Genomic DNA, 26,216 nt, shown 5'->3' on the forward strand with positions numbered 1-26,216 from the left:
AGTATAATTTTAATTTTTATGTTACATAAACATTATTAAAATTGGTATATTTACGTTTTGATAACAAGATATATTTAATAATAATATGAAAATAATTTATATGATTAATAATTATTGTGAATAATATTAATCTGTGATGTATAATTGAAATTAATTAATAATTATTTTCAATTTATATTTATTAATATTAGTAATATTTAAATTTTATTTATAATTAATAGTAATAAATAAAATTAATGTTAATGAGAGTTATAATTAGAAAAAGTGACAATAAGCTACCGAAACGCTACTCCAAGTAGCGTTTCAATAAGCTAGCTTATGTGCATCGAAACGTGTACCCAGAAAATAATCTAGCTTATTTTTACCAAACAAAGTCTTTGTTTTTGAAAAAAGTTGTTATTTATGTACCAAATGTTTTATGTAAGCAATTTTAGGTTCATGATTTGATATCTGATTAGGGTGGATCTATATCGCATAGAAGGTATACTCAAATTGTAGCAGTAGTATATAATCAGCTTTTTTTTATTAGAATAGTGCACACACATATTACCATAAAAAAACCTGGATTTACCACCTCAACAAACGTTTCTCTCCAATGGAAATTATGAGACAGATATCAGTCATTTATGAGTCATCTGACTTAATTTTCTCTATACTAATCTAAATAATATTTTTTTCTAAACTCGGTGTTATGTTATATATTTAAAAAAATTATGACATAAAACTGTATGCATTTACATCAACGTCATGAAAATATGTATCCTCGTTTATTTTTCTTTCTGTATACTTTTATATGGTAATCAACATTTCCTCTTAATATATTTATAATCAACGTGTGGTAAATTGGTATTTGACGTATCTTGTAAGGTTTTGGATTGTGTGGTGAAGATATGGAATAAGAACTAAGACAAGTTAACAGATTCCGAATCAAATTTGAACAAGAATTTAATAACTTATCTCTCTTTACAAGTTGACTAAAATCCGAGCTAATTTTATAAGCGGAAATACATATAGCACAGACGAAAAGCATTGGACTTACATGTTCCACAGTGTGTAAAAAGTACATGCCGTAAAATACAGTTGCAGAATTTTTTACTGCAAAATATACAAAATAAAGATATGTTGTTTTAACACACCCTAAAAGTTGCTATGAAAGTGTACAAACCAAACCAGATGAAACAAGCCTAATATATCGTATCCGTAGTGATTTTGACAAAATTCTGGATCCGTTGTTGAATGAAATTGTACCAACTCATATATGTTTGTGATAAATTTTTTTTGATTAACCTGGATATTCAATCCGCTATGCGAGCCGACTAATCCCAGTACGACCACCTGCTTTGTAGATAGTATGGAGTCACCGCATTTGAACATCTGTGGCCACAAGGGGATTTTTATTCCTACTTGGATTTGAACTTGGGACCTCCTGGTACTTTTGATCTTTGGAGTCAAGCTCAAACCAACCAGACACCCGTGTCAACCAATATAAATTAATAATTGTTATCATACAGAATAATGATTTTTTAAACATTTTGTTATTGCTATTATCATTCTTTATACTTATTTATTATTGACAATTTTAGTCCCTATGGTTTATAAAAATTGTCCAACGTGCTTCAATAAGTACAAAATAGTCACTATCATCGATTAAAATGTCATTAAGTGAGGAACATTTTCATCCGTGTATCTATTTCTTTAATTTTTCTTTAAAAATATATTACATTAAAATATTTATTTTATATTAAATTATAACCTAGAAAAGGGTGATAGATGTATCGATTGTTTGTAATCAAATAAACATATATGATGTTACTAAATTGTTCTTGACAATAGAAATGTCTCTTTCTACTGAAGGCCACCATGGGGCATCTTCAAGTTCTGCTTATGTGAACAGATGTTACAGTTTTTTATGCATAAGGTACAACACAACAAGTTAACCACTTTGTACTTGAACTAGCAAGTAGGGTCGAGCCCTTTTTTCCTACATAGCACAGAGGTCTATTACTGGACAGAGCTCATCTTTGACCATTTCTTTTAGGTTTTAAAATTTAAGTTCGATTAAGGTTTCAGATTTGGAATCTAGTTGAGTTTTAGAATTTGGTTTGCCGGAAAAGATGACCAAAGTTGGTTGTCGGACATTTTTAAGCATGTTTACATCGAAAACTATTTAATTAAAAAAAATACAAAAAGAAAAGATTAAAATGCCTCTCACGGATATTTTCAACAAAGTTAGTGTCGGAAACCGCTTTCAAAGCAGACGTTAATAGTTATTTCCGTACTTATTGAAGCATAGGGACAATTTTTGTAGTTTTGTATAAACAATAGGGACCAAAATTGTAATTGACTCTACTGTTAAACTACTATATTTCTACTATACCCCCCACCCCCCACATCTCCTTGCTTCTCTTCACTTGTATTAACTCCCTCACATCTCCATTCTTCTCCCTTTGCTTCATATCTCTTTGCAAATCCTTTAATGGCAGATAAAACCCTCTTCAACCCTTGATTGGTTCATTCACTGAATCTTCAATCTATTTCGATTGTTTTCTGATCTGATTTCTCACTACTTCATCTTTAGATCGAACCCTTCAATCTTTGACTCTTAAAACATCTTATTACAAACCTTTTTCATTTCTTCACTTGAAAAATCTGCTTCGTAGCAAAACCCATCGTCTTGTTCATGGGTTTTCGTTGGTTCCTGTGATTAAATCGATCAAGTAAATCGGTAGTTCAGAAATGGGTGTTTGTTTAAAGATTCAAATGGTGGTTGTGTCTTATCAGTTCAGCTTCATTTGGTATGTGTTCTTTCTTTCCCTCTCATCGTACGTTGTGTTGTTAGATTGATTGAAGATTCAATCCTTTATTTGGATTTCTGCTTCTTTCTTCTTTGGTTTCAAATCAATTTGATTTGTGTGTTCTTAATTGATTTAAGTCGTCTGTTTAGGTTAAATCCAGTTCTTTGTTACAGTTTCGATAATCTTATAAGGTTTTCTGGGTATTGAAAAACATTTGACCTCAAAAGGGTTCAGACTTATAAGATTTGACATAGATTCAGTGGGGTCTTATCTACAAAATGTTCTTGATCTATGACAACATTGAACACAATTCTCTTCATGTTCAGAGGTAAACAACTCATTTTGCATTCAAGAATCAAATGTTTGACTTTTTTTGAAGTGTTTGCTTATTGGTTTGATTGATTCTCTGTTGACCAGAAACTGCTGAATCCATTAAGGGGCTTCAGTGGCTAAGGTTTAAGAATGAAGAACATCAAGATTTGTGCTTTTTATGATGAATTACAGTTCCAAGATTCTGTTGTTTGAAGCTTTCTCTTGTTAGTGCAAAGATTTCTTGACTGTTTATGGTTCATTTCGTTTCGTCTTTGTAATGGTTTCTTGATTCCAAGAGGTGTTGTGTTTATGATGATTGTCCTTAGGTTCTTTTGGTTAAATGACCTTCTCATAGAGTTCGAGAATGCCACAACTTAATGGAACAATGCATTGTTCCGTACACAAGAATGCCTAAAAACATGTCAAGAAAGTCGGTGATCTGAAAATCACTGTCGGGACAGGTTCTTTTTAATGAAATTCATGACCTTTTAACAGAACAATGTCTTTTCCACACACAAGAACGTTTAAAAACCTGTCGGGAAGTCATGGGTTTGAAAATCACTCGGAGGTCATGTAGCTGAATAACCCATCCTACTTCAACATTGAAGGGTAGTCCAAGCATTCGACTTTGTGAGTTTATAATCATCCAAAGTGACACCAACCGCGAATGTAGTTTTGACACACTTTTTAACTGAAAACCAATCGGAAACGAGTGAAGATCGTATATACTTTGTGTGTGTGTGTGTGTGTGTGTTTTATTTGGCATTATGTCTCATTGTCGATTGATATTTTGATGTCAACTGAAGTGTCTTGTTCCGATTTGATGTCAATTGGAGTGTTTAGTTTAGTTTTTTCGGTTTTTTGGAAACAAAGTGTTGAGTATAATCTTTGTTTGCTCATACTCAAACAACCGCTCTGCTTTTTGGAGTAGAAGTCAGGTCTGCCTACTGATTAGGATTTATTGGGTTCGTTTGGTTTTGGTTTTCCTTGAGATGCATCGAGGAATTTAGCTATGAATGTTTGTTGCAGATTTCACAAGAAGATTGTTCGAAGTTGTCATCATTTTAAGCATTTGTAGAATGGGTAGAGGTAGGGGAAAAGCGAAGAAAAGTTCAGTCATCGCTCATCATGAAGATGGAAGTGGGGAAGAAGAAAAGTTGCCGGTTAAGCGAAGAGGAAGACCCACAAAAGCACACAAAGAAGAAGAAGAAGAAGAAGCCGAAAAGACCGATGAAAACAAAGACACTAAACTCGAAGCTGCATTAGAGAACGGAAAAAAGAGAAAGAAACCATCTTTACAGACCGAGGAGAACCCGGAAACCGTAAAAGATGAAAACAACATCGAACCCAAAGCCAACGGCCACGACTTGACCAAAGCCGTGGGGTTTAGACACAATGGCAGCAGGCGGAAAAACAAGCCACGAAGGGCGGCGGAAGTCGGGGTGAGCGCGTGCGAGGTCTGCAGCTGGTTGGTGCTGAGAAGCTGAGAAAATTCGGTTTCGGTTCTGGTTTTTCGGTTTTCGGTTTTCGGTTTGGATGATGATGAAATCATAAAGGGTTCTTTTTTTATGGTATTTCTGAACTTCATTGTAATGCTTAGATATGTGATCTTGCTACAGACTTTTTGATTTATATTGAGAATTTTTGCACAAGGTTTATAATATCAAATCAAGTTTTGATGAAATCATCTTGTTTTTTTCTTAAGTTTGGTGCAAATCATAACTTCATTGTCAAAACATAAATATAAATTCTTCAATTAAAATAATTAAACTGTTTGGCAATTACTGAATGGTTTGGTGCAGGATGATTAAGAGACTCTCATGATATATTGCAAATATATATATATAATTGTTTGGTAATTGTGTACAATGAAATTAAGGCTCTTAATGGTTAAGGGAGATCCATGATACAAAATCATTCAAAGAGTTTTAGAACCATTAAGAGACATATTTTTTTTGCCAAACTAGATTCATCTCTTAACGATTCAGATGTTGACTCTTAATGAAACTATTAAGAGGTAAACAAACAACCTCTTAAAATCCACTTTTTCAAACCAAAATATGACTTGAAATACGAGAAAATGTATGTATACATCTTATCTTTAAATTATGTTTGATTTGATGAGATTATTGAGAGATTTGGATTTGGAAGTGTTTGAAATTGTTTGGTTTGGAATGAAATTAAATTTCATTTCTTTATAAATAATTTATATTTATAATTAAATTATTTTTTTATTAATTGATTATTACAAAACAAATCTTTTAAAAACATTATTACATACAAATCCTATAAAATCCCATAAAATACCAACCACCCAATGGGGTTTCAAAATCATATGTTTGTAGGATTTCAAATAAAAAAAAAATTCAAACCAAACATGAAATTTGAATGAAATTCAATTCCAAATTTAATTGAATCCTACAAACCAAATGAGACCTAAAGGTCCGTTTGGTTTGCATGATTTAATGAAATTTCGTGTTTGGTTAAAGGAAAATCTAGAATTGTAATATCAAGATTTCAATAAAACCCTACAAACATGGAATTTAGAAATTCGATTGGAGTAGTTGATATTTCACACAATTTCATAAGATTTATTTGTAATAATGTTTTAAAATATGTTAAAATCATTTGTTTTATAATAATCAATTAATAAAAAGTAATTTAATTATTATTATAATTATTTATAATTGAGGCCAAGAGACCAACTACGTGTAACAAATGAAGTCCAAGGAAGTGACCAAAAGTGTACTTTACTCTTAATATTATTAATTCCACCATCGCGTAGTGTCAGGAAGATGCATGCAGACCTTATCTCTACCGTAAAGAGCAGAGAGGCACATGCTACACTGATAAACATAAAACATGTGACCATTCATCATGAGTTTCAGTAAACAAATGTTTGTAAGGACTAGATTTTAGAAACCAACTGTGCTCAAGTCGTAACAACTAATTCCGACTAAATTGCTGTCGCTATTTCAGGCACCGGCATTGCTCAACATGTTGTTGATCTCTCCGATGATCTTTACAGGCCTTCCGTCAAACATGGATGAAAGCATGCTTTCACAAAGCTTCTTCAACTCTCTGGTTTTTGCAACTGCTGCTTCCTGCAGTTAGTAATCGTATAATATAAACAACTTTGTTTTCATATCCGTATCTCCTCGAGTTTTGTTGACTTTTCCTTTCACCACGTCAAGATACGTACAAGCCTCCCATCTCAAGTATGCAAAGACTCATGACAATTGTTTAATTCACATATGATTATGCTTAAGTCATATACTTCCAGAAGTGGAACTCAAGATTTCTTGAAGTCATGCAACATGTTTCTTCTTTAGGGTGCATTTGGTATGCGGATGGGACTAACGGACGAGAATGAGGTAGGGGGTTAAAAAATCATGGAAGGTTTTAGCGTTTTAATTTGACATGGGTAGTTTAGTAATTTATCAATCTTGTCTCATCTCCCTAATTTTTGCTGCACCTATTTTGGTGGGCTCAACCTCATTCCTGTCAAGTCTAATGTCTCACCAAACATGGGACAAGTTTCTAAATTTCTATCATGTCATGTCCCATCCAGTCCAATGTGGTAACAAGCGTACCCTCAGTCACATGAAATTGCAACAATTTTATTTGGGGATGTTCAATAAATGTTACAATATTCTTCCTTTTTTGGGAAGTCCCCAAGCCATTTACTATATTGATTTGGGTCCATAGGAATCTCCTCGGCATTTTAAAATTTGAAAATAATATAGAATTTCTTTAAACTATGTGACAAGTTAACATTGCAATTTTGATGAAGTTAAGGAAGTATGCAATCACGAAATGCCTGTCATTTGAAGAATATGACACAGTAAAACTTTGAAAAAAAAATACTTGGTAAATTTTGTCAGCCAATAGGGAGGAAAAGCTACTCACTTGCTTAGGCCAGACTGAGGATAGTGAGTTTTGCAGCTCCATGCGTTTAATTGCCAAATCGTTTAACCCCTCTTTCAGCTTCGCCTCATGATGCTTCTTTTCTTCCAGTGTACTCACTAATCTTTCCAGAAATCTAAAATTCAAATGATCAAGATAGTCAAAGATCTTTATTAAACAGCATGACCAAATCTAAAATTCATGCCGGAGGAGAAGCTTTGTGGGTATTGCATATGATAAAGAAAATCAGGTAACACACCTTTTAGAGTTGAGAATCATAATGAGGTCCCTTGTTTTCCTATTTGTGAGCAAGGAAATGGCCGAAGAGACATCAGATAACATTGATTGGATAGCATCAGAAGTGAACTGCTGCATCACAAATGGAGCCATTGCTTGAACTTGATGTTGCAAGGACAACGTCTCTGTATTTGTCAACTCCATGATTCTTTGATTCAGAAATGCTTTAATCTGAAACCAAAAATGAGAATGATACATCAACTAATTACGTTGCAAACTCAAATCTCACACATAAGTTGTCAGATTCTATGAGCTTATTCTAGCTGCGGGACTTCATGGAAACAGCAGCTCTACCCTTTGAGATAGATGTCAGGTTTGTGTACATCCTACCCTCCCTGGACCCCACCTCTAGATAGGATATACTGGCTCGTTTGATTTGGTTTTATGAGTTTACTTGACCATCTTTATTACTAACACAATTTCTATGCTGCAAAAGTAGTACCAGATTGTGTGCATGGAACTCGTTGTCCTTCTCTTAGACCAATCCATGAGAAAGAAAAAACAAAATATGAGGATGGCATGAGTATTCCATTATTGCCATAAGTGCTTTCTAAATTCTAATCACTACTACTTGATGAACATGTAAATGCATGGGTAGTTATATTTTTTTTTTAACTTTCAAATAGGGTTTCTTGTTCTTTTGGTACAGAGAAAACAAGTGGTGCGAAAAGGCTAATCTAATACAGCATCAACAAAAAGATCAAGTTTGTACCTCAAACAGATCATCGAGAATCCTACTCCTGTACTCCGTATCCAGAAGCCGACTCCTGACTTGGCTGGTTCCTTGACTTCCTTTTAGAACATTTATCCCTGATGCATGTTCGCCTGGCAATATGTCTGTCGAGGCACTATTTTGAGTCGATTCAACTTGAGTATTTTCAACACTGATATCCCAAGAGATTTCTGAGACTACGTTTTCACTAATAGTCTCATCAGATTCTATGCCGTCAGAACTTTGTGGAATTTCACTGGCATCCACAATTTCATAGGGACCCAATCCATTACCAGTATCTTCCACAGTGCCAATATCCCAATCGATCTGAGAGCTATCCAAAGTAATATCCCAGTCAATACTATAAGCTACAGGATCAGCATCAACAGTCATCTGTGTTGGTTCACTAAGACTTGTTTGAGCATTAACAGAAGCAAGCACTTCGGAAGCCACGGAAACTTCAAGAGAAGGAGGGTTATTAATGATGTCCCTTAAATTTAGCAATACAGTCTCTGGAATTTTCTGTGTAAGAAAAAATTAGCTGTTATTAGTGAAAGGTTGTGGCATCCTCATATGCTATAAACAACAAGAATAAATTTTGATGAGAACCTACATCCTTCTCCGTGTGAGCATCTTTAACAAAATTAGAATAGAATTCAATTGCCCGTGAAACAGAATCACATTTCAAAACTTCGAGCATTTTGCTAAATGTGCCAGGCAGTGAATTTGTTGCAGTTTCTAATAATTCCAGCTTCACATTGATTCCCTGAAACACATAAACAGGTTAATTGTTATAAGAGAAAGCATCATTCCAAATCAATTGTTCTCATGTGATACAAAATTTACAACCTGCAGTCCTAATTCCTGACAGGCGTCTGCATACTTAGCAGCGGATGAAGCTGCATTTCTTTTTATCTCAGCTTCCTTACGCTCTAGCTCAGCAAGCTGTTGTTGGGTCCTTTGGACCAGCTTTTTCTGATAGGGGCTTCAAATAATAATCAAAACCAATTAGTGCTAACAATAAGTATGGCCACATAGACATGTGAGTTCTTTATTTTGTAGTTCGATCAAAATGGAGATCAGGTGCCGACATACATTTCATAATTTACATTTTGGACCATAACCTGAGCAGCCTCACCAAGGTAGATATAATCCTTCTCAAAAGCACGTACAATTGCTTCCCAAGCACCCTGCCCAAAGTTGGAAGTGAAGTAAAAAACAGGTTTTTAACACTTTGGCTTAGAAAAAGACGAGACTATTTTGTTGGGTCTTACAGCAGCACCTGAAAGCCGTCCAAAAATATTGCGGCTTTCTGGAGTTGATTTCAGAAGAATATCGTATATTTTCCTAGCTTCCAAGTATCCAATCCCTGGCAACAAAAAATAATATTATTTCTCCTATGAAAGAGCAAGTAAAAGAGTTCGGGCCATGAAAGATGGAATGTAGTCAGTTGGTGAAACCTTGACCTCAATTTATAAATGCCAATGATATTTGTATGATACATGATTGTTTGTTGAACGGCCAGAAGCCCTTGATCTTTAGTTAGATTAGTGTAGATCAGATGTACAGCAAAGTATGGCAAGAGAAAGGCAAAAAATAAATAACTAAACATAAAAGCAAGAACCATTATTGTGTTGTGCATGTCATTCCTTAATAACTGAATTAATCATGTTGTAGTATTTGTCCCACATAGCCAGGTTGTCAATAAACATACATGTGGTTTCGGCACCCTCCTCCAGTAGCTTTTGGGAGTGAGTTCTACCCAAACCATTTATAAAACCACATCAACAAACGGCATTATCATCTCATTTTATGCAGTGGTATAATTAGAGCAACCAGTTGAAATGGATCCAAGCATTACTGACTTTGTGGACCACCCATGTGATTGTTTTAAGCACAATTAGGGATGAGACACCATAACGTACCAATTGGCATAGTTACACCAAATGATATGTTAAAACTGCTTGTGAATCAAATGCTATAATCATACTCCAATTCTTGCCTTCTACAATGACAATCAAACATGCATACGATTTGAGTATGATTTCACATGTATGGTGTATCTGTGCACTGTTTATATCTAGTTAAACAACTTCAGATGAGTAAAAGCAAATCCAGGTGTTTTCCCTTTTGGAATAGATGTAAGCACCCAAAATAGTTCAACCAACAAGCAAAACCGATAATCAACCTGATCAAGGAGATAAGTTAATTCAATTGAAGATAAGAAAGAGTGAGCTAACCATCTAGGTCTAGGGTTTGGAAGAAAGGATCGACGTCCTTAGGAAGAGACTGAAAGGCCGTAGAAATCTTGGCTCTGACCACTGCCAAACGTTTTCTCCAATCGGATGGTATTCTCTTCCGATCAACCAACCATTCTTCACCGCCATAATCAATCAATCAGCAAAAAGGATGAGGAATTGGGAATAAAACATATGATTAAGCCAAGAGAGAGAGAGTGATATACCACCAAGACGGGCGAAAGCGATGTCGATCGGCAGGTTGCGAACGTCGTCCGAATTCTGCATTTGTTGAATCAAGTCTCCGACCGACGAGACGATGTTTTGAATCGCAGGTAGAGTGCTCTCTGTAACGTCGGAGGCTCCGTCCTCCGTTTTTGGTGGTAAATGGTAATATACCAAATACAAGTAAAAGTTTATATTAAAATAAATATATTTTATTATTTTTAATAAAATTTTACCATTTTTTTTGACGGATTTTGGATTACAACTTTTTTAAACTTTATTATTATTAATTCATGTATCAAACAACATTTTAAATGTAATAATTTCAAATTCCGTATCTAATAAGAAATGGTCTTTAGTTGCATCGATATCAATAATCGGGAACCAAACAGACAGATTTCAATTTCTTAATAGATTCCATTATAATGTATGTCAACCAAACAGATAGTCAAACCTAACAACATTCTATTTCAATTCCTTTAAAGTCAAATTTGTTTAACAAATCTCATTCCATCCAATTTTACGAACCAAACGTCATCTAAGTGTTTCTTAAGTTGTTAAGTCAAAACGGCTATATGCAATAAATCAAGACCCTCACTTGAGTTGTCCCCATAAAGCCATCTCAAACAAATTGATGCTAGAAATAACCCAACCGTCTTTTCTTTGCCACTATTAAACCCATCACTCTCCAATCTCTCAGACCGACAAATTTATCCAAATGGATAATTTACCCATACAAATCCAAATGCAAAGAACCAACACAAATGTTTTTTTGGATCAACAATTTGTTGCTTAATAACCAACACAAATGCAAATGCAACGAACCTTAAAAAGCTTCTTTAATAGAAATAAACACAACCATTGTTTCAAAAAGAACTCCATTAGCAAAGTCTTGTCATATGTTCAATTTTTAACCATGGTTGTCCAGACAGCTCGACTAATCCTACAGGACCCTGGAGAACAAGAAGAAAAGTCCCATTAAGGAGGTTAGATTTATGGGTATCCTCCTAGCAAAACGATACATACTCGACAAGATAATACTGCAAACTTTAACTATCCTATCAATTGCATTGGACTTGATCCAAAAAACTGGTTTGGAATTGATTTGGAGATGCAACAGAAATCAAATGACAGAATATTGAATCAGCAGCAGCTTGCTTTATTCTTCTATTCATTCATCAAAGAAAAGGAGGAGAATGGAGTTAGCAGAAGCATTACAAGTGGAACTGCAATCAATCTTGATTCTCAACTTGTAGTACCACCACCAACCAACATAAAATACACTTCTATTCACCTTGCAGGCAATATAGTTGTCTAATGTTCCCTGAAGCTGCAATGCAAAACAAACCTTATCAATATCCATCTATAAAAAATTTCACCATATATATATATATATATATAGAGAGAGAGAGAGAGGGAGAGAGAGAGAGAGAATGTGTGTGAGTGCACGCGCGTACGTGTGAGGTTCAAGGGAAAACCCTCAAAAAATGAAAAACTGAGGAACACCCTGATAACCGTTCATTTGTATAGTATGCACATGTGCATACAAGTGATTTAAGATGTTTCTGGTTTCTTTGAACGTATGCCTGTGATGCACATGCATATACTAGAAACATTACTTACAAATTACTTGTATGCCCGTGTGCATACAAATTACTTGTTGCGGTTATACACACATAAGCACATACATACGTGCATATACATAAACTAATTTTTATTACCATATAACCAGTCTTTAAAGTAGACATGAAGTGCGCTCGATAATTCCTTTTTTCTGCTTTCTTCCAGCGGTGCTTCTTTCAGTATCTGCTTAACCTCCACCAAGTTATTTTCCTGTAACAACAATGTTATATAACACTGATCAGAACCCACACAGAAAATTGTAAGGATTCACGGATGGTCATGGCAAACGATCTCATACGTTTCTCCGCTGACAAGACATATAGACATCAGGCAGCGGAAATGGATTATCTTTGGTGGATCCAGATGCTTGACCTTCTAACCAGTTGGGAATCTGCAGTAAAACAAACAAACAAACAAAGCCATCAACCAAGAAAAGCTTAAATTCATCAACCCACTTAGAACTGAACACAATAATAACATTTGTCCATACCTATCAAACTAGACCCTACAAGGTGATTACATGGATTAGAGATGGTTCCCAGTCTTCCCATAACCAGTCAGGCCCAGAAAATTAAGGACTGATTTCGGCCCACCAGGCCCAACTTTTTGTTCTTTTATATGTGAATTATTGAAAAAATCCTATTTGAAGATTGATATGTGAACCCATATGAATACATAAGGGAAGGTGAAGGGAAAGTTTATATGTGAATTATTGAAAAATTTCATTTGAAGATCCATATGTGAACCCATATGAATACGTTATTCATATGGGTTCACATATCAATCTTCAAATAGAATTTTTTTTCGGTATGTTTCAATGATTCACATATGAACCTCCTTTCTTACCTTTTTCACATTATTTAGCCTTCTTATCATCTCACTAGATGTTATTCATATGGGTTCACATATGGATCTTCAAATGAATTTTTTTCGGAATTTTTCAATGATTCACATATGAACTTCTTTTCTTACCTTTCACATTATTTAGCCTTCTTATCCTCCCACTAGATATACATTTACTTTTTGGTTGATCTGAACGGGCTTTGCTGTGCCTGAAAAACCAGTCCTTTACCAGGCTTTTTTGGGACCAGCCCTTGGCCCAAGAAACATATCCAATTTGACCCAAAGGACTTCACTGTAGCTGTAACCAGTTCCGAACTATTTGTGCATCTCTAGACGTGATTTCAAGATGGACATGAAGCAATACTTGGGAATTCACTAGCCAACTAAGTTGGTATGAATACATACCAAGTCAGTCCAAGAAATAAGAAATGAGCATACCAAGAAGTTTGTAAACTGATCTGGGTCTAGGCGAGTAGCCGACTCAGCTTGACAATCAGATACACCAGCAGGATGAGACAGAGAATCATGTGGATCGATCAGACCCAGTGCAACAGGCTCACCCCATCTGTTTGGACTAGTCTCAATTCCAACTTCTTGCATGTGCTCCTCCAATTGTGGGTAAAATGTATTATACGGTGCCACCTGCACCAAAGTGGTAATCACTAATCAGTCCATAATATAAGAAAAGAAGTAGCTTCATCTAAAATTTAAGTTCAAAATATCAAATGTTTTTCACATAATAATGATGCATCCGACCTCCTACACCTATAACAAGCTCTGATCTTGCAAACTGTTTAAAAACTATTTATTGTGCCCTACTATTGAGTGAACATATCTAGGAGTAAGGGTATTGCAACAGAAAAATACGTCATATGACACTATACTCAAAAATTACTAGACGGACAGCTTTTATCAACGGCACCCCCAAACTGTTATTTAGAAAAGAATATTATATATCATCCAACCCTGAAGTAATATCAGTGCTATAGAAGTCGCTGTTTGTGAATCTAAAATTAATCAGTGAACAAAATTGGATAAATTCAAGGCTCTGATAATATTTTGGTATAAAAAAACTCGCTTCTTCCAGGATGAGGGCTAGGTAAGTCCAAAATTCTACAGCAATTGCCTGAATATAAACTGAAAATAAAGACGTCAATGGTACACATGCACTAAGTCGTTCATTTAAGGTTAAATATTACATGCAGAGATACCAACTACGAAAAACTAGTTAAACCTGGCTGAACTAAAGAGAGAGAAGACATTTAGAAGACAGTGTCGTATAAACAAAAGAAAACCATAATTCCTTTCTGAAAATAGGAAAGATGCCAATGTTTTACAAAAGATTACATATCCAACTCCAAAAGATATTTAATAATATTGTATATACTAATTCGTGTCTCTGACTTGGTTAATCCTTTTCGCTCACGCTTCTGCACAAGCTAGGGGTCTTCACTGAAACAGCCGCTCTACCCTTTGGGGATAGAGCCAGGACTGCGTACATCCCACCCCTCCCAGCCCCTGCTTTCGAGCAGGATATACTGGGTTTTTTGGTTTGGTTTGGTTTGGTATGGCATGGTATCGTGTCTCAATTAATGCATATAATTATCTTCCATGATTTATTAACTTATTTGTACAACATCCAAAGGATCTTACTTTTAGATGTAGGCGCATAGCATGTATGCAAAGACGTAGGTTCAAGAATAATAGTGGAACTACAAACATTTAGAACGATAAATTCATTTTCTAACGTAATCCCTGTGTTCAAAGGTAAAATCCTCATTATTATCTAGCGGTCTCACAAGAAGAGTGTCCTCATTCAAAATTAGAATAATGATCGTACTTACTTTTGCCAGTACATCGATGCTCTTTATTCACCTTTGAAGAAGTTAAAGAGAAAACAGAAATGGTTTAAGCATTCGTAAATTAAGTAACCTTTTAATGGAAAACAACGGAACAATTTTGACTTCATCACTTCAATATCCTTAACATGAAGACACTTACTTTAGGGAGTATCTTTTACGTTCTTCTCCTCTTCTATGCTATAGTATCTCATATTTTGATTAGAACTGGTCAATAATATGTCGTCAATTAGCAAATGGCATGTCAATACTTTGAAGCTTCTTAAAAAGAAAATGGTATCCAATCAACTTGGTCAATGTGCAAAATCGGAACAATTAATGTTGTAGAGATTACTAGTTAGTGTACTGACTTGATTCCTGGAATAGGGTATCAGACCCTCAATACCTTCTAAGGTTACAGACTCAAAACACAGAAGAGTTGCCGCCCATGAGGCACTTCAAATGTTGGTATTATTTTTATTTTCTTCTTTTCCGCTATTTTTTGCTGTTCTTCTTGAGTTTTATGCTTAGTCTATCGACATAATAAACCTTTAGGTAAGCAGAGAAAAAGTCATACCAACATATAAAAACCTGTAGGTGAGCAGCGGTAAAGCTATATGTGTTGCATTAAGATCTTCATGCACCACAACACAACTGAGCAAACATTCTACACTTACAATGAATTTATGGAAAAATCTCTAGGGAGAAATTCCGAACTTACTATGACATAACGTTTCAAAAAATGATGTTCCAAAAATCCCTGCTTAAGTGGCTGCCTAAACATTAAGCGTTCCATCAGTTCAACTAACTAGAGCCACTTAATAGGCCACCTAGGTGCTAGGCCCCCCTCCACTTTAATCGACCTATGCAGGTTGGTTGATTTTAAATTCCATCACTTTGGATGTTCTGATTAGGTTTAGACCCCATGATTCGCCCTACTCCACATGCCATTCTGCATGATACCACCATGAAGCACCAGTGCATGCTAACATCTACTAGATTAGAGGAGCACCACACTCAGTACACTACGTAAGACAAATAAAGCAAAAAAGGTGCTTCACATTAGGTATTTGAATTCAATAATATGTTAAAGAATTATAGCAAGCACTAAAAATGTTTAATGAAATTATGGAAGTGTGGATGCTAGATTAAAATTACTAAACAAAGAAAAGTGGAACTCTCATTAAACATACCTGGAGCTTATGGTTGTCACCGACAATAAGCGGTTGTTGGTTTACCCCCAAAAAGAATATACATTCACGACAATTAGCAACACAAATTCGCTTGGCCGCTGAAATAACATGAACCCTCTCGCAGTGTTCAATTCTTACAGCCTGAAAGAGAACAAATGTGGTAGCAGCTTGAGGGGGACTGTAGAGAGATTTAAAAAAATATATTTTTTCATTTCTACTATTTTTTGTCTTTTTCTCTCCAATGGGGAAAGTTCTTAGGCTAAGCTTTCTTATAAAGTTTGTATTATTAATCAAAAATTTATGGGAATACAGAAATATCTCAACAGAACTGATAATAAATGTTTTGGTCAAAAATAAAAGATCGATAACCACACTTAACTACAAAAAGTATTGCCACAGAAACATTTTGGATGGAAAAGCAACAAAAAGAACATTGTCACTTTTAAAAGAAGTAATGGGTCTGGATTCCTAAATTAAAACGTAAATTCTAATCCGACAAGGGATATGATGTTTAAAAATCAAAACAAAAAGGAGGCTAATTCGTTAGCTGGAATTGGAAAAAATAATATCAATTAAAAAGGATGGAAATTTGGAACCTACGTGAAATGAGGAAAGTATTTTGTGATTTTCATTCCTACAATTCTAAGAGCATGAGTGTTGTCAAACAGTCCTTTCAGCTTCACGCAGAATTACAAGTCTGTTTAGATTCAAGGAAATTGCAAGCAGTAACATAAAACTTAATTGTTACCAAGCAAGGCCTCTATGAATGAACATTTTTATGTTTAAGGCATTTAAGCACAAAACTGTTGTTTGATGAAAATTATGCACCTACAATAGCAGCAAGAGGCCGACATCTGGTTTTACACATACCTTTCCAACAGCCCCAAGCACTATAGTTGCATCAGAGCATCCATATATGGTGGCATATCTCAAAGGAGCTAAGACATAGATGACGGATTCATGGCAATTTACAACCTGCAGAGAATGAAAATAATATTTAATATTTACCTAAAGCAATTCCCTAGAGCAGTAGAGAGGACAAAAACATAGGCTCGTCGCATTTATATTCAGTTTCAGATATGATTAACGACGTTAAAAACAATGATCATGTGGATGGAAACTAATTTTTTCAAATAAATAAAAGGGTATGTCATTCAACATTCACATCATGAAACGAGCTCGATTCAGTTATTCTTGCCATAAAAAGATAATGCTCAGGCTCTGTTCACAAGTGCCCTCATCCAGACCTACTTTTATGAATATGCATCCTAACATTCACATCGCAGCCTAGTTGATGTTTGGCATCTAAATAACTAGACTTCAAAGAGCAATCCATGCTCTTACAATAACAGGTCTAACAACATCCTATAGGGAATTAAGTTCAACTTATTAGTAGGACATTCAACTCTACATGGGTATGCAAACATGAAAAATAATCAAAAGAACTCAGAGCAGAGAATGAAATGAATGGAGAAAAAGATTACTTGTTATTACGGAAAAACCGAATAAGTACAAGGTTATGTTGACCGTGACAGTGGATTCGTGAAACCAAGAATGGTTAACCTATATGTGAGCTCATAGACAGCAACATGAGAGATAACAAACAAGGAAAAGGTAGGACGGGACAGTCAACAACTAAAGGGATTAGGCAAATAACCGAGAATGGCGACTCAAATACAAGAAATATCGTTTCACGAACAAAGAAATTTAGTTATGCACGAGAATTCTGTTTCAATCTGCAACACAGTTACCTGTCACAAGAACATGCACTTTTCTCATATCACTAACACTGAAAGTTAGTTCAAAAATGTCAAAGGCAGAAACTACTCATACGGTTGAATCGGCGTAGTTTTATTATGTTTAGTACTTGCTCAGACACAGAAAAGTATAACTAGCTGAATATTATGCATGAATCATGAATGTAGGCCATGCCATGATAGATATCTAACTTCAATTATACTATTTTTATGTTGGTAACTTAATTACACAACTAAAATGTAAAGCAACGGTTCAAATCCTAAATCTTGATGATAAATATCTTCAAGTGCCCGATATCTTTTTCTAATGCCTTTTCTATGATGAGGAGGGAATAGCTATTGAATCTTATATGTTGCTCCCCATGAGAATTAACACCCGAATCAATTGCCTTAGCAGAAGTGAGCAGTGCTAATAGAAAACAGTTAACGGATAAATAATTAAGTATCTGATGAGACAATTATTGGTAAGCGTTAAGCAAACATAAAAGCAGATAAAGCTTTGATCGACAAGAATAATTTATAATTTGTCTATGATTGTTAATTGTTTGGCCATATCATGTAAACCACTTTCAATGGTTGCATGCACTCAGAATGACAGATTCTTGCAGAAGTCGGCATTAAGTGCCACTCTTTTATCAGCTAGAAATTTCAGTAAACCGAAATAAACATAATGGTAGACTGGCAGGCATAAAATTTTCACACCCCAGAACAGAAAAGGGAGGCTATCCATCTAACTTTTAAATAAAGAAGAGAATTGGATCGTTCAAAGTATTCTACAATTGTCCAAAAAAGACCTATGAGCCAAAGAATGAGCTGCACCTAGCATGAAATTTTACTAAGACTTAAAAGAATTGTTAGCTTGCACCTCAATTGAGTGAAGATCAGAGAGTGAATTGCCTTTAGTCTGATACCATCTCAGTTTCATAAACTGTAAGTCTGCTTCAGGAATTGTGAATTTTAATTTTTAAACACATACATTTGTAGTGATAAACTTGACTACATAGCATTATATTACACAACTATGGACACCAATGTCACAATATTAATATAACTTTTTGAAACCATTATAATGTAACTTTTCATTTAAAAAGAACACTTAAATTAATATTCTTTCTCATTCAAAATCTTCCATTCAACATATTTTCAAACAATTGCTTTAACGTGTTTAATATAGAATATAGACTGAACAGTAAAATAGTCGTTTCTATCATTTAGACTGTATATTCAGCACAACAACCGGAAAAAAAACTTCAGCCTAATCCATACAGACAACTAAATCCCTATGGACAGCTCATTCTTACAGAGCTTAATGAAAAAACCAACCGAACAGCCCCTGAGTTCAAATTATCAAATTGGGCTGTGGTAGGTTGAAAATCAAGCAGATATTCTGGCGACTTATACAATTTCAAATAAAAGATACATATAGTGGTCAATGAACTATACTCCTGAAAACAATGGCATCAATATGCATTTAATTAGATGTTACTATAAAGACTGCGTACCAAGTATATGGCAAAACAAAACTAACCTTTACAAAAGATCCTTTAAGTTCAGGAGCTTGCTTTACATATGATTGTTTAGAGATTCCCTCTATAAAACTGGGACCCTTGGCACTGGTTGATGCCTTCAAATTAGCACAGGCATCAGTCATCAGAACATCTTGATCAGAAGCACTGGTCTGCCCATTCTCTTTTGCAGCAACTCTTTCAGAGATTCGCTCCAATGCATCAGAAATATTTTGTAAAAGCCAATCATGAACCTGAGATGCAGGAACGGGAGCAGCTGGCATATCAGGATCTGAATTTGCAAAAAATGGTGCATTCTGGCTCAAGGGAGTTTTCTCCATTCCTTTTTCACCAAAGTAGATCAGATACCCAAGATGCTCAAACTTCTCCATTGTCAAAACCTGGAAACTTGAAGCAACATCAAAAGGTTGCAAGCTTTTAGGATGCTCCGTCAAAACTCGGAGTAACTAAATAACTACTACAAAAGCAATGGTGCAATCAATTGACAAGAATAGAACAGATAACGTGAGCAACTCAATGAGATATATCTCCATAGAGAAGAATAAGAATAATAATAGATCCTTTCACCGACATCATTAACTTCAAAATATGTAAGAGTATTTTGATACAATATTGACCTAATCTGTCTGCAAATATTAACACCAGTTTATGTCTTCCTCATTTGTCTCGTCGTATGTTGGCTTTTTGCTTCTTTGGGCCTCTAGGAAAACAGGTGGTACTATTAGTATGTCAGGTCTCTCCATCACTGAAGAAAGAACGAGGGCAGCATAAGATACAAGTTTGCCTCAAACTTAGTTTGAGCTGTTTATTCCACTTCACTCCTCCAGGCCAAAGAGAACCAAGGTGGTAAAGACCAATTGCCACCATTACCATATCCCCAAGCACACACTAACAAAACTTCAAAAAAAGCTACCTCCACTTGCTGAACATTCAATAATATTAATGCAACAAGCCAACAATTAGTTCAATAAAAGCTGCATTAATAATGCAACGCAATGATTTCATATTCCTGGAATCTATGTTTAGATGGTCAAATTGGAGAATAATATGATACTTATAAGCTATGTGGCCAACTCAATATAAAACTGCCAGCCCAAGAAGCGATGACGTTTCCATGTCTTGTAAGTACATGGTGGTTGAACTGAATTAGGACCATTAAACTTCGTACCATCTACACATTATGTCATATTCAGAAAATGCGCTCAGCGCTGACAAACTGAAACATAATAACAAGCATGCTAGGACTAACAAGAAACTCTAATTATATATACATAAGCACGTCTGGAAAAAGGCTTCCTCATTAAACAACTCTTTATCAGAAAGAAAAGAACATTAATATAAATAGCACGATCATTTTGCAACAATAATAGACTAGAATTAAGAAGATGCATCTCAGTATAGCCTGATTGACAAACCAGTGAATCTTCGCCTTCCACAGAGTCAGCCAAAAGGGAGATTATGTTGCCCAAATGCTTCTGTAAATAGGATAATTGATGAGCTTCTTCATCAGCTTGTGATGGCATAGTCCTCCGGCTATTGCTGCGCACAAGCTGCTCATTGCAATAGAATGCTTTCGTCAGTGTTCCGTACATGAAAGCAGTTACTTCTATGAAGCAAATATAAAAAAAGGTTGATATATGAAGCCTCAAGCCCAAAGAGAAAGATGAGACCACAAAGGCTTCAACAAATGAAAGTGAAAAGGCTTGCACCCATATAGCCACAATGATTATCTTCATAACATTATCATTAATAGAAACCATGTATGTCATTTGTCTAGAAGTATAGCACTTCCACATGTATATGTGTAAATATCATAGATCCACCAACAACTCAACAAAGATAAATATGTACGTGTGTGTACCTTAAAGGAAAAAGCAATCAGAACGCACAAATCAGTGTTTGAAAAAAGTAAGCATTTCCCTCTATTGTGCAAGTCTAATCACTACTAATTAAAAGGCATGTAAGCTTGTTTTGCAAAAATGATATTGCATCAACAAACATTTTGCTAAGACTGTACACCAACCAAACAAAAAGTAAAAAACGAGAAGCCTTCCAGGCCAAACCAAACTATTGCCGACTTGCCGCTAGCTAAAAGTAGGTATATAGTGGTACAGCCCAATTGCAAACGTAAAAGGTGAATTTTCCTGGGGTTCCAGTACATGAACGTTCCAAGCCACTTCAAATCTTGTTGCCTAAATTCTCCCCAACCATGGCAGCTACAAGAATAATGTCCCCATTTCAAATGTCCTCCTTCACTATGGGGCCAACCCACCTCGAGATTCATGTTTTTACTACACTTGATTTACGTACATGCTGCCTTTCACCCATTCCCTATAAATGATAACAAGTCTTACCACTATATTATGGAACCTAACTTTCAGTTTCAATGAAGATCTTCGATCAAACAAAACTAGGGAAGTTTGTTGTCATTTCAAACCACCATGCTTTCTCTAATGATTATCATCTTCATTGATATATCCATCTATCTGTAAAATTGAACCGAATAACAATATGTCATTCCTAACTACTTCTTGTAAAGATATGATTGTATACTTCATTTACTCTGTTGTAAACAAATGAAATGGCAATATTTATGTAATAGCCGTAGGGTTTGAGGCATCTCAAAAAATATGTAGTGCTTAAGGAAGAGGCTCTCTCCTTATTTAAACACCATGTTCCATGTGGGACACTACAAACATCGTTTTCCGGTATTTGTATATATGGATACAAGGCATCAGCTATGGAGCATTAGAACAAGCACTTTAGGGACCAGTGACTACCAGCAGAAGCTAGATGGCAATTTTGATCAGCCACTAATGGGTAGTAAACGATGAGAATTTGCATTTAAGAATGCATCAATTACAGCATATGTTAAATAGACCACAACCCACAAGAGAATGAAGCAATCTAACTAATATCGACTGTAACAATGAGGACATTTGCACCATCTAGCAAGTAGCAATGACAAAATTATTGCTCTTTGTAACCCATGACCAACAAAAACTAGTCACAGAAACCCATGAATGTCTTGCTTCTTTATCAGGGGGAAGAAATTTCAAGAGAAAAAACAGGGTTATACAATTTACCAACAGAAAAAGCCAAATGGCTTCACCAACAGCGTTCAATTTTGTAAATTCCAATGTAGGATGCTAGTAGAATTTTCTACCAAATAACCTATAGGAGATGAAATAGAGAACCTTAAGAATTGGACAAAATCACAAAAGCAGCTGTTGATGACAAGTTGGCCAGCGCATGCTTCTTGTATACAGTAAAATCATTTTGTAGTACATGGGCAAGTTCACACGTGCAGCTACAAGTGTCAGACTATTCTTGCAACACTTCCACATTTTACTTGCAATAAATTGAAAACGCTATTGATAAACAGGGATTACAGTGCACCAAGAGATGGCCAATGACTTTGGGTCTTTAATTAGTAAATAAAACCTTGGTTTAGTCTCACATCCCCTTAAAAATTAGTCCAGTCACCACTTGTAGATTGTAGAAAAACTTAAGAACAAGCACAAGGGTTTTCGGTTTTCCTAGTTCATAGGCTCTCTAAACAAGAGGTAAGTTCAACTTGGTTACTATCAAGAAGGCACCATGCACTTCAAGGTTCAAGCATAATGAACATTTCACGCTTGCTCCTGCCGACACAACCAGCTCATTAGCCAATCACATACCCCCCCCCCCCCCCCCCCCCCCCGCTTTTCCTATTCTTTTAATCCAACTTATGCACTATAGGCACTCTAAATAAATAAAAAATAACAGTATTCAAACTGGAAATTGACACCTAATGTGTATGTTTAAGCATGTTCCAGCAGACAAAGAAAAGATGAGATAGAATCTTATTAATTGAGTTTAAAACTTAATAGCATGTTGTGGTTTAAAGAATTGGTGCCTGCAAGTTTTGGACTATGATTCAAGAACTCTTGAGAACATGGATACTTTAGTGAATCCTATTTGATGCATAGATTGGTACATCATAAGTAAAGTATGTTATGCCAACTGAATGCTTACATATCACGGTAGTAGATTCATGATACTGGCTTACTGCTAAAGGACACTTGCATTAGAGAGATTTAACGAAATGTAAATAACAGTAGTAAAACCTCTGATGGTACCTAAACAAATGCTTAAGATCATGGTTAGAAGTTTGTTGGAATTCCATAGTCAATATAACCAAAAAACAGCTCCAACTGCCTCAACCATTTTTTTCATCATTAATATGAATCAATTTGCTTCTGTCTATAACAATGCAAAAAAAAAAATTTGAATACTGGTTATCTACTACTACAACCTAAATCTACGCACACCCCTGAACCTTACGATTGCAAGATGCATAGGCTGCATACTAGAAAGGTGCACTTTTGCAGAAAAGTTAGGCCAATAATTATAATATTGAAGCATCTTCATGGTAACTTATTTCCTGACACGCTTCATCAGCAATAGGTAGATACTTGCTTTCAGAACCATTCGGACATAAATTTTATTATTGGAGCATCTAGAAGAAATTTTGAAGAGCCAAGAAATAAACTAGAAATTCTTTTTAAGAAGGTATAAGATGTTGCAAAAGGTCAAACTGACTATAATCTATAGGACTCTTAAGAAGTGGCAAACCAATTTTATTCTATTAATACTCCATAAAACATACATTTAGAGTATTCTGAATAAATTGATAACTCATTATAGTTAAAAAGCTAAACCATTCACACAGTAAATAAGCTAATAATATCATAAATGCACATATACATAAAAATATGCATTCATGCACAAGTCGGGGTCTTAACAGAAACGACCCCTCTACCCTTCGGGGAGGAGTCCTCCACCCGACACTACTTTTGAATGGGATATATTGGGTTCATTTGGTTTGGTTCTTATACAAACATGCATTCATTTGCGTTTTTGTGTGTGTGTTGTATCATCTTCTGTCCCAAGAGTGCATGTTCCTACATTATAAAATCTAAATTATAGCTTTGAATTCATCACATTTAATGCATCATTTCACAGCTAAGCAATTTGTCAACAGAATAAAAGAATCAACGAAAATAAGCACAATTCTCAGATTATAACTGAAAACAAACCATAAAGAACCAATGATATCACCTGCAATGGGGTAAGGGCCGATAAAAACCCATCAAATGCGGAAGTAGACGGCCAAACATCCGCAACAGCGGCAGAATCCTTATGCCCTCGAGGAAGCAACCGTTTGTACGACTGTATGTACAAGAAAATGATGAGATCATACACATTGACACCAACGGCATCAACCTCATCCGGCTTCGCGGTAACGAGGGGGTCGGAATCAGAGTGGAGAACCGAGGCAATTATATCAAGGACAAGGCGGGCGTGTTCGGGGGAGATCTGTAGGGATTCAGCAACAACAGCGGAATTAACTCGATTGTGTCGATTGTTGATAGGAGGAAATTGTAGCAATTTGTCCCGGAGGGAGGTTAGGGTTTGTGAGCCATCGGTGAATATGAGTTTCTGTAAAGGTACGAGGCCATGCTCAAAGGGTTCGCGTCGTGGGTGTATGTATACCGGCAGCGGTGTTGAGGGTTGTTCCGGTGGAGGTGTGGTGTCTGTCATGGTGGTGGAGGAATTGGGGGAATTGGATCTTGGAGTTTGGGGGAATTGGATTTGCAGGAGGATTTAAAGGGGTGTATAACTTGTAAGTGGGGTGGGGGTGGATGTCCAAAACTCCAAATGCAAAATTTGTTTGCTTATTGGGTAATCATGCTAAAATTTTAATTATCCATAAAATAAAATTATATATATTATATTATAAAGCATTCCACAAAAACTCTTAAAAACTACTTTTTATGTATAAAATACTGTTTATTAATGTATGCTACTTAAAACTCAAGATTACAAGTAGATTGTGCGTAAGTACAACTTATTAAAGCTCCATATATGAATTCGTGTAACTAACTGCAGATAAACATAATTAAATACAAGATAAATATCTCATTTTAAATATAAAAAATTTAAAATATAATTAGGATAATTATTGAGTTTTAACATAATACTTAATTATTATCTTTATAAAATATTATATTATTAAACCAAAAATAAATTATTTCATTATTAAACTTAAATTAAATTATAATAAAAAACTAAATTAAAGAAATTACATAAAATGAGAATTTTTAAATAGTTGATTTGATATTAACATTTATGTATTTTTTTCAAATTTTTATGATATCTTCAAATTTATTCAAAAATAAAATCATTATTGTTTTATTAAAAATACATAAAATCGTATTATAACATCGACAACCCAAATAATAAAATAAAACATTAAAATCGAGATATGTCTCGCTGTATTGCACGAGTACTCTTCTAGTAACTATTATATGTAATATGAATAAAAATTAGATTGTTCAACCTCACATATCCTAATTAACTAATAAAAAATTTAACAATATAATTAATAATTACATTAAATATGTTATTAAGATAATTTAGCATGCATTTGTTATGTATGAAATGAAATAAATATAATTTTTAAGTTTTATATAACTTACATAAATAATTTTACAAGTCATTATATTTGTTTTTTTATGACTAAATATATTAAATAATGATCAAAAATAATAATAATATGATTAATTATAATACTAAATAAACAATAATAGTTGTTATTAATGTATAATTAAATTAATTAATAATATAAAATTTATTTATAATTAATAGTAAGTAACAATTAATATTGATCAAGGCTTGTAATTTAATAAATGCAAAAAACTCTTAAAACGTTACTTCAACTAATGTTTCAATAAGTTACTTTATGTTCATCAAGACAGAAACTCGAAAAATAGGCTAGTTTATGTCTGTCAAACAATTTCTTATGGGCTGTTTGGCAATTGCTGAATGGTTTGGTGCAAAATGATTAAGTGGTCAGAATGATTAAGAGGCTTTTATGATATAGTGCAAAATGAAATATAATTATTTG

At 34.7% G+C, this 26,216-nt stretch overlaps 3 protein-coding genes across 4 annotated transcripts; 1 reads left to right on the forward strand and 2 right to left on the reverse strand.

Moving 5' to 3' along the window:
- The first annotated feature begins 2,392 nt into the window (after nucleotides 1-2,392).
- On the forward strand, nucleotides 2,393-4,791 carry LOC112511976. Its single transcript, XM_025117738.1, has 2 exons — nucleotides 2,393-2,795; nucleotides 4,137-4,791. The coding sequence occupies exon 2, from the start codon at nucleotides 4,187-4,189 to the stop codon at nucleotides 4,592-4,594; it is 408 nt and encodes a 135-aa protein (XP_024973506.1). The 5' UTR covers nucleotides 2,393-2,795; nucleotides 4,137-4,186; the 3' UTR covers nucleotides 4,595-4,791.
- A 1,048-nt stretch (nucleotides 4,792-5,839) lies between these two features.
- On the reverse strand, nucleotides 5,840-10,631 carry LOC112512597 (CDK5RAP3-like protein). The gene is made up of 10 exons (XM_025118647.1): nucleotides 10,487-10,631; nucleotides 10,263-10,397; nucleotides 9,297-9,391; nucleotides 9,118-9,212; nucleotides 8,872-9,007; nucleotides 8,636-8,788; nucleotides 8,023-8,544; nucleotides 7,273-7,481; nucleotides 7,017-7,149; nucleotides 5,840-6,211 (listed from the first exon to the last, which is right to left on the reverse strand). The coding sequence occupies exons 1-10, from the start codon at nucleotides 10,545-10,547 to the stop codon at nucleotides 6,083-6,085; spliced, it is 1,668 nt and encodes a 555-aa protein (XP_024974415.1). The 5' UTR covers nucleotides 10,548-10,631; the 3' UTR covers nucleotides 5,840-6,082.
- Nucleotides 10,632-11,310: 679 nt separating this feature from the next.
- LOC112512596 (TBCC domain-containing protein 1) lies at nucleotides 11,311-24,875 on the reverse strand. Of its 2 annotated transcripts, XR_003069237.1 has the most exons (10): nucleotides 24,368-24,875; nucleotides 20,680-20,814; nucleotides 19,267-19,644; nucleotides 16,852-16,956; nucleotides 15,982-16,122; nucleotides 13,389-13,592; nucleotides 12,406-12,498; nucleotides 12,206-12,317; nucleotides 11,703-11,814; nucleotides 11,311-11,437 (listed from the first exon to the last, which is right to left on the reverse strand). XR_003069237.1 is itself a non-coding variant. In XM_025118646.1 (9 exons), exons 1-9 carry the CDS (start codon nucleotides 24,848-24,850, stop codon nucleotides 11,771-11,773), a joined length of 1,695 nt encoding a protein of 564 aa, XP_024974414.1. In that variant the 5' UTR covers nucleotides 24,851-24,875; the 3' UTR covers nucleotides 11,346-11,770. The 2 variants fall into 2 exon arrangements, 1 of the variants encoding a protein (XP_024974414.1); XM_025118646.1 differs by having other exon boundaries at nucleotides 11,346-11,814.
- Between the last annotated feature and the right edge of the window lie 1,341 nt (nucleotides 24,876-26,216).

Source organism: Cynara cardunculus (genome assembly GCF_001531365.2).
Source record: "Cynara cardunculus var. scolymus isolate 2C chromosome LG 5, CcrdV1, whole genome shotgun sequence".
In the NCBI taxonomy this organism is placed as follows: domain Eukaryota; kingdom Viridiplantae; phylum Streptophyta; class Magnoliopsida; order Asterales; family Asteraceae; genus Cynara; species Cynara cardunculus.

What these genes read in the sequence shown, in the direction of transcription:
- LOC112511976 (XM_025117738.1), top strand. Translation starts at nt 4,187, where the DNA reads ATGGGTAGAGGTAGGGGAAAAGCGAAGAAAAGTTCAGTCATCGCTCAT.
- LOC112512597 (XM_025118647.1), bottom strand. Translation starts at nt 10,547, where the DNA reads ATGCAGAATTCGGACGACGTTCGCAACCTGCCGATCGACATCGCTTTC. An exon ending in CGCTTTCGCCCGTCTTGGTG is followed by an intron (nt 10,398 to 10,486) that starts GTATATCACTCT and finishes ATGGCGGTGAAG; the next exon opens with AATGGTTGGTTGATCGGAAG. An exon ending in CAAAATGTAAATTATGAAAT is followed by an intron (nt 9,008 to 9,117) that starts GTATGTCGGCAC and finishes TATTATTTGAAG; the next exon opens with CCCCTATCAGAAAAAGCTGG.
- LOC112512596 (XM_025118646.1), bottom strand. Translation starts at nt 24,850, where the DNA reads ATGACAGACACCACACCTCCACCGGAACAACCCTCAACACCGCTGCCG. An exon ending in CGGCCCTTACCCCATTGCAG is followed by an intron (nt 20,815 to 24,367) that starts GTGATATCATTG and finishes TGCAATGAGCAG; the next exon opens with CTTGTGCGCAGCAATAGCCG. An exon ending in CTTTAAAGACTGGTTATATG is followed by an intron (nt 11,815 to 12,205) that starts GTAATAAAAATT and finishes TTTGCATTGCAG; the next exon opens with CTTCAGGGAACATTAGACAA.